The following is an 8,470-nucleotide window of genomic DNA, read 5'->3' as shown; positions in this document are numbered from 1 at the left end:
CATATTTCAGTGTGGACGTACAAAAGTCCTAGCATTTCCAGCCAGACTGATACAACATATACACCCTGGCATAAAGCTAGTAGATCTGGATTTCAAAGGCGGGACTAACAGGGTCAGCATCGTCAGGTTAAAGCCAATCACATAAATATGGATGTGACGCAAAACTTACAAGTCACTCACTCTTTTTATGTCATTTTGTGTTCTGTAAAAGATGTTGAAAATAGCAAATATGTCTATTTTAAAAGGAAATTACACTAAACACGTCCGTTGTTAAGGTTTTAAGGTTAACTCACTCTTACTTGGGACATCAGATAGGGCATCCTTTAAACATTGCTCTTTTGTGATTGCCATCTTTTTGTTATGCTAGCAGAAAAGCAGTAAATCGCTGACAATGGCGGTTTCATAATATGTGTACTTGTGCATATACTTGTGGTTGTGAAACATCATCAGCCTCAGCCCTAGTGCTGTTCTAATTTGCAAGAACATAAGACCGAGAACAGAAAAAGTCCCCAGATGTTGTTCTCGCCTCTCCCTCTTTACCCAGTATGCATTAGAACAGACTTGTCCATTCTTAAGATTGACAGCTGTCCCAGCATGCATCGCGGCAGCAGCAGCTTCCAGTGGAGCGCTCACAGAGCTCAGAGTAATACATTAAAACTTCTCTTTTCTGTTGCCATTGTTCTATAAAAGTACATTTTAAGATCATTTGAGGTGAGTACATAATACTTTTAAGTGTTACTATATGACCTATTTACTGATTTACTGCATAATTTAAAAAAACATTCCAATGTTGTTATACATTGATATGGAATTTCAGAACATTAAATATATATGGTGCAATTTGCCAGTTTTTTGGTTTGTTGTCAGTTTAATGCAGAATTTATGACATGATTTAGAGTTTTTTTTCAATGGTTAAGCTGTCTAATAGCAGTGGGGAAGAAGCTGTTTCGTAATCTACTGGGCTTGCATTGGATGCTTCGAAGTCTCTTCCCAGGGGGCAGCAGGTAGAACAGTGTATGGTGGGGGTGTGAGGGGTCATTGATAATGTTATGGGCTCTGGACACACAGCGCTTGGATGAAATGTCTTTGGGTAGAAGAGCCCCGATGATCTTCTCTGCTGTTCTCACCACTCTTCTCACTTTGTTTTAGTCAATGTAGCCTCCACACCACACAGTGAGACAGCTGGTCAGAACGCTCTCTATGGTGCTTCTGTAGAAGGTCATGAGGATGGGTGGGGGCAGGTGGGCTCATTCTGTGCCCTTTTGACCAGTGAGGTGGTGTTTACAGTCCAGGTGAGGTTGTCTGTGATGTGTACCCCCAGAAATTTGGTGCTACTGACCACCTTTACAGCTGAGTTGTTGATGAGCATTGGGGTGTGGTTAGGCCGATGCTTCCTGAAGTTGACAATGATCTCCTTTGTTTTCTCCATATTTAGGATCAGGCTGTTGTCTCTGCACCAGTCCACCAGCTGCTCCACCTCCTCTCTGCAGAACTAGTCTTGTTTTCTCTAATGAGGCCCACCACCGTGGTGTTGTCTGCAAACTTCACAATGGGATTGGTAGTGAGCCTGGGGACGCAGTCATGTGTTATCAGGATGAACAGCAGGGGGCTCAGGACACAGCCCTGAGGGGAGCCTGTGCTTAGGGTGATGACATCAGAGTTCTGTCCAACCCGGACTGACTGAGGTCTGTTTGGGAGGAAGTCTAACATCCAATTGCAGAGGGGTGTATTGAAGCCCAGCTGTTCCAGTTTTCCTATCAAATGCAGTGGGATGATGCAGTTTTGAAAGATGAACTGAAGTCCAGGAACAGCAACCACATGTGGATGTTCTCCTTTGTATTATGGGGGCCAATAAACAGCAGTAATGCTAACCACACAAAACTCTCCGGGCAGATAGAACGGTCTGCAGTTAACAGTCAGAAACGGGATGTCTGAAGAGCATTTTTACACCAGCTGTTGCAAAAGTACGTAAACACAGACCCCGCCAACTCTATTCTTACCACTTAGTTCTTTGTTTCTATTGGCGTGGAATAGCGTGCGGCCCTCAAGGCTAATAGCATGGTCCGGTATTGATAAATGAAGAATGATGGTGCAGCAGTTACTAATCTCCTTTTTTGAAGAGAGTTCGTTACCCACTGAGCAGATATTGGAGAGCAGGATTGATGGGATTGGTGTTCTGTGGGGTTTCCTTCTTAACTTCACTGTTAGCCCGCCTCTGCAGCACCTCTTACACCGCCTAGCATAGTGCTTCCTCTGGCCTGGCCTGCTCAGCTCGCCTTCTGTTTTGTTTACATCTATCCATAGCACTCCGCAGCTTTGATCAAGAGTGGCTGTATTTAAAGCCTTTTGTGACCGTAGCTCCAGCAGGCATTGGTGGTCGTAGATGCAGGATTGATGCCTGGTTTGTAGCTTTCTGAACAACATATTTTGTGGAAGTGTCAGAACTGTCAGAAGAATTGTCGAGAGCTGCTCGAGGTTGCTGTTGCCGGGTGCCGCCATGATGATAAACTATTAATAACAGGAGGTGAAATGGTATGAAATGGAGAAGATTAAATGAAAGCAAACAGAGAGATCACTGGGGGATTTTTTCAGAACTAGCTGTGTTTCCAATAATGATCAAATTGTCAAATTGTACAAAACTATAATGGAAACAATGCAATTTCTAAAATAATCATGTTATTCCCTGAAAAACATAAGTTGATGGAATGCATTTTAACAAATAGCTGGTGGTAGATCAATGACTGAATCACCGACAGAGGACATCTGATTTTAGATTATATTATCGAGCAACATTAAACAATAAGTATATGATTGGGTGTTTCTCATTTTTCACGTAAACTAGAGATTACATGTATCTCCTCTTTGCTTCTGTTCTCTGCTGACATGTTTAATCTGTATCACATTTAAATGCAACACACAATGTTTTGAGCTGCTGCCTCTGCAGCTATGAGAGACTCTATTCATGAATGTACCATCCTCCTTTACCGTAAATCTGAATCTGAAATAGGCTTTATTTATTCAGCTAAAGGATATATTATTATTCCCTCTGCTTCATTTTCTACTCTTCAGGTGCTCTGGATGACTACATTGGAATGCAAATCCTACAAAGAGCCACTCAGACCAAAATAGATTTTCTTTCAAAATGTCATCTGCTGGCTTTGGTAAATCAATCAGATTATATTAATAATAATGGAGAACACTGGAGAAATCCACTCTCTGCATTTAACCCATCCACTTGGGGAGCAGAGGGCCACCATTGTGTGGTGCCCAGGGAGCAGTGTGGGGTTAAGGGTCTTGCTCAGAGACCCAGAATGCAGGCTGTTGGGATCAAACCGGGAACTTGCAACCTTTTCAGAGCACAAGCGCACTGGTCTAACCACTAGGCCAACACTCACCAATAAGGAGATTTTAAAACAAGAAGACTCAAAAATGTAATGGAGGGAAACTAAAGCTATGACTGGGAAGTGGTTGACAGGTGGGCTGCTTGGTGAGTGTGGAAGCCAGGCAAGCAGGGATGAATGTGATGATATCTGCAGTCTGCTGCCCAAGCATGCAAATATTTAGCACTCTTTTGTCATAATTTTTTGGCGATTGTGTTTATTCAGTCTGTTTCCTATTGTTTCCTAAGTTCGTAGTGCTTGTCATTTAATGTCATTTGGGGTTTTTCACTTTAGTTAATTTCTTTTTGCTCACTGTTGTCATGTATTTTTAGCATTTGTTTTGTAGATATTTATTGTTGTAATTTAATATTCTCATTGTTGTCATAGTTATTCATTCTGTATTATTATATTGTTGCTTGTTTTCCCCTATCTACCCTCAGTAATTACTATCCTAGTTAGTATCATTTACCTGCGTTTACTCATTCTGTCTGCACCTGTTCCGTGCTCTGTTAAGGTCTTCAGTTTATCGTCAGTTGGTCCTGGAGTCTCACGTTTGTCTCCCATTTTCTAGTCGTCCAGTTGTTTAAGCTTATTGTTTTGCTGATTAAAAGTCTTCCACTCACCATGGTGCTTCCAAACACTAACACCATTAATCCTAACATCCTTATCTAGAATTTTTGAAGATCTTTATGTCATATTCAACAGTTTTTTTTTATTTTGTCTTCAATGTTCTCAGAACTACCTTATATGCAGTATATATATATATATATATATATATATATATCAACCCATCAATCGATCAATTTTACCAATGATTATGAATAATAATAAATAACTGGAAGTGGAAGTCATAGCTAAGTAACAGGTAATTCAAATCAGGGTAAAACTAATTGATGGTTATTAGTTAAATGATTATAACTGTAATTTGCTTACTCACAAGGGTTCTTAGTTTTGTTTTTTTTTTTACATAAGGATTGACTCCTGGAATGGCCATTTTCAGATCCAGTTGCATTCACCAATTAGACCAATTAGACTATAGCTATCAGGAGAGATTTATCACCAACCAAAGAGATTTGCTCTGTTCATTCAACTGTTACACAAAAGCTTTTATGAGCCATGCAAACAGCAACTTTTAAACAGAGCATGCACGCCGACAAATGGGCTCTTGCATCCCCTTGCACACGTTTAATAGGCGTTCCCTCTCGGTAGCGGGTACAGGCTTGTGCATGTTTTTTTAAGTGGAGAGGGCTTTTTAAAAAATTTGCGAAAAACCTCTACTATACATTTAATGCATTTATAGTGTCTTTTAAAATAGCAGCAGATAGAAGTGAATAACCCTGATGCAGATATTAAAGGCAAGCACATTTGATGGAGATATTCACAATGGCCTGGCTCAAGTGTGGTTTTCCATAGCTCCAAGGACTTTCTAATGAAGGCTTTTAGAATGCTGTTGATCTTTAACAGCTTCATGCATTCCAGAATCCGTGTGTAACGTTGAGTCATACACATCGATGATGTTATACGCCCTTGATAAATATGCTCCATGCAGGGTTTGAACTGGCCCTAGATTAGACGAATTAAGGAACAGGAGTTAGAAAAGAAAGAACTGAACGGCTATGTTTCAAAATGCTCTGTGAGGAACCACCTGATCCTCAGTGGGACCAAATTAAGAGATGTCAGGGGACTTCAGACAGTTCACTGCGTTCAGCATTCTGAAAAAAGGGCATGAGGTTCACAATGAGTGTCCTTAGTCAACAGACTAGAAAGATGAGTTTTGCAAAAATTCACATTATTTTAGGATACATGTAAGGAGTGGTGAAAAAATAGAGGAACTGTGGCAGATGAAAGGCAATCAGTGTCTCTGCTACTGAGAAACAATTGGAGAAAATATGCATCTTTCTATTTTTTTCTTAGCTATTAATACACTGTAGTCCTAATTAAAATGAAACATTCTACAGTGTGTGTGTATTTTGCATGTCTAATCAGACACGCCCAGTCCATTCTCATTTTAATTTGCAAACCTAGTGTGAAATTATTCATAAATTAACTGTATTTTAAGGACTCTTCAGTGTATGTGTATGCTAGTTTGTATCTGTGCTGTTGAGTGTGTGTGCATGCATGTGCATGCATATATTTCTGTGGATAAGTTATCCCAAAAACCACCCTTGTCACACCCCACAGCAGATTCTGACTAGTTACATTGGTGAAATACTGTCACTGCCTAAAGTTGGCAGATCAGAGTAACCCCCAATCCAAAAAAAACAAACAGTCAAAAATTAATAATGTGTATAAATAAATATAAGTGCTACAAATGATCAATATGGCTCACAAGGTTAGTTAATAGTTTGCTTTGTCTAGTGGAGAGACAGTTGGTGTGTCTCAGGGGCTGCATATTTTTCTAAAGGCCGCATTTGAGGATAATATTATATTTTTCTCAATATACAACTCCTTCTAAGACTCCTTCGAACGTGTACAACAAAATCGTTCCTTCTTTTTCCTGATTTGAAGGGTGGCTCTGGTGAAATTCTTATGATTCATTGCTGGTCGAAGCAGATTGGTCAAGCTTAGACAGCAATAGCGAACAGCGATTGTAACAATTGTGATTACAAATTGATAAATTAAACTTTCCATGACACCAAATTAAACTTCCAGGATGTTTTTATATGAGAATGTAGGTTTTCTAAACTCAAATTTTAGCTTGGTTGGTCTTTAAGCTGACGTAGGGATAGCATTGATAATGAAGATTTTGTCCTGAATTTGGTCATCATACAAGACATGCATGCAACAACAACTGGAGCCCCTAAATGATTAAGAAGTTCCCCATAATTAAAACAAAACCTGAGAAGACATTACACTTTTCCTCAATACTATGGATTTAAATTTGAGCTTCATGTTCATAATCCTAATTGTTCCTGCTAAATACTTTCTATAAAGCAGCTATTTTTGAAGCATGTACCATAGTCTATTAGGATTTTCCAGAAGAACATTGTTTTTCTTCAGCTGTTATAATAAAAAATAAGCAAAACAAATAATTCTAAGGGCATGTATTGATTGTCCTTTCACATGTAAACAGTTAATGAAAATTAAGAACGCTAATTTTTATCTAAATATGTTTTTAAGAGTTTTATCTTTGCTTTGTCATATGGCGTATTTTCTCTTTGTTCCTGTAATGACTTTTTATTAAAAATAATGGCATATATAACCTCTTAATTGACACACACTCAGGGTTTAACACACAACAACTGGGTTATCTTAGGCAATAACAAATAAGTTTAAAATTATTTTTCTAGATGCACGGAACATATATTTTGGACACCGCTTAATTCAAGTTTAGATGATAAATACTATGTATTGCATCAAACAGTATTATGTTAGGGTGGATTAATTATCATTTGTAAAGTAAAATCAAAAGTAAAGTAAAAATGTACTTAATTGTTTAAAGCAGCGGTCCCCAGTGATCATATTCAAAACACCCCCCCGCCACCCCCCACCCCACCACCACCCCCCCGCGCGAACCGGCCGGGCGGGTAAGTACAATCAAGTACAATTATACGACTGCCATAAAATCAAATACAAACAGCATAAAAATAAAACAAGCAGGTCCCATCGAGGCGTAATCGGAGACAAAACTGCTCCGTAGTTTTGTTTTGGTCGCTGTAACCGCAGAAAATCCCGCTTCAGGATGTTATAGATAGGATGAGTCTTAACCTGTGTCAAGAGGCACAGATGCACCGACTGATGTAATTGGGAGAGAATACCGCAATTTTTTATATTACCGCTGGTTTAAAGGATCAAAGTCCCCAAAGGAAAAATAAGGAAATAATCCAAAAGAAAGGAAAAGCTTGTTTTTGCGCACAATTTATTTATCAGTCTTGATTACAGCTACAATCAGAGAACATTGATAAAAGCTGAAGATGCACCTGTTGCTGTTNCAATTTATTTATCAGTCTTGATTACAGCTACAATCAGAGAACATTGATAAAAGCTGAAGATGCACCTGTTGCTGTTCGTTTGCTCAATTTTTGTTATATTTCAAGCATTTGGGCCCTAAGCAGGGGCTTTATTCATTTGTGCCTATTGGGGAGAAAATACGGTGCTCATTTTTCAAACTACTTGGTAAAAAAACCTACTGGAGGCAGTTTGAGGAATGTAATATTAAAGGCATGGAAATCTATATATCTAAAAATTCCCATAAAGTGACACCTGGGAAATTACTGTGCAAAAAAATTGTATTGATTATCACCTGTGTGGGTGGGCGTTCATGAAAACTCAAATGCTTATCAAATGTTTTTAAAAGATGCAAATCAGCAAAGATTCTCAACAAGTTCAATTTATAGACTCCAGTGGTCAGTGGGTTGCTTTTTCACAGGAAATAATTCTTACCCGAGTGTTGATAATATGACGAAAACACATGAGTCCTGGGTGTGTGTCTACTCTCCTTCCTCATATTCCGGTTGGTTAGTGAAAATGCTAAGTCACTTCTCAAATGGACATGCATTCCCTCTGATGTGAACCAGTCTTTAGATAGCTGCAAACATATGAGAGTTTCAGCTTGTTAGCATTACAGTGATATATGTGTGAGTGTGTGTTAGAGTGTTAACAGTACCTTGTGGACAGGACGCTGGGAATAAAGACATGAGGAACCATAGAACGGAGACAGGAAAGGAACAAATTGTCCATTTGAAAACTCCCACTAAAATAAAAACAAAAACAGCAAAAAAAGAAGCTGTCAGTTATCACCAACAACACATGTTGAACCATCAGCAAATACTGTAATAAAGTAACTAGAGTTTGGTTTGACCATATTCATATAGAAAATCTGATTGATATAGAACTTCATTATTTGCCATGCCCATTTAATAGAAATATATATATCTATTTTTATGCTTTCAGTATTATTCTGTGTTTATACGTGTATACAAAGAATTAGATTTTGGTATTGCACATTCCCAGCATACAGTTAATAAGGATGGCTATACAGTATAGCGCCAGCAATTATGATGACGTTATCCAATGAAAAGTGTCCTTAAATAGAACATGGGCTGTGTGTGCCACTCATTTTTCTCTGAGTGACCGTTGCTCTCATTCAC

The 8,470-nt window shown here is 38.7% G+C and overlaps 1 protein-coding gene across 2 annotated transcripts in view; it reads right to left on the bottom strand.

Annotated features, from left to right (window-relative positions):
- Positions 1–8,470, bottom strand: part of tcerg1l (transcription elongation regulator 1 like) — a 38,579-nt gene that overhangs the window by 15,964 nt on the left and 14,145 nt on the right. For both annotated transcript variants that reach the window (XM_015377077.1, XM_015377078.1), the window contains exons 3-4: positions 7,987–8,073; positions 7,764–7,908 (exon numbers count right to left, since the gene is read on the bottom strand). In XM_015377077.1, coding sequence (XP_015232563.1) covers positions 7,764–7,908; positions 7,987–8,073 — 232 coding nt within the window. The remainder of the gene's footprint in view (positions 1–7,763; positions 7,909–7,986; positions 8,074–8,470) is intronic.

The sequence above is a fragment of the Cyprinodon variegatus genome, unplaced genomic scaffold (genome assembly GCF_000732505.1).
Source record: "Cyprinodon variegatus isolate N-32 unplaced genomic scaffold, C_variegatus-1.0 Scaffold146, whole genome shotgun sequence".
Taxonomy (NCBI): Eukaryota; Metazoa; Chordata; class Actinopteri; order Cyprinodontiformes; family Cyprinodontidae; genus Cyprinodon; species Cyprinodon variegatus.
This window is presented reverse-complemented; position numbering and strand designations above follow the sequence as displayed.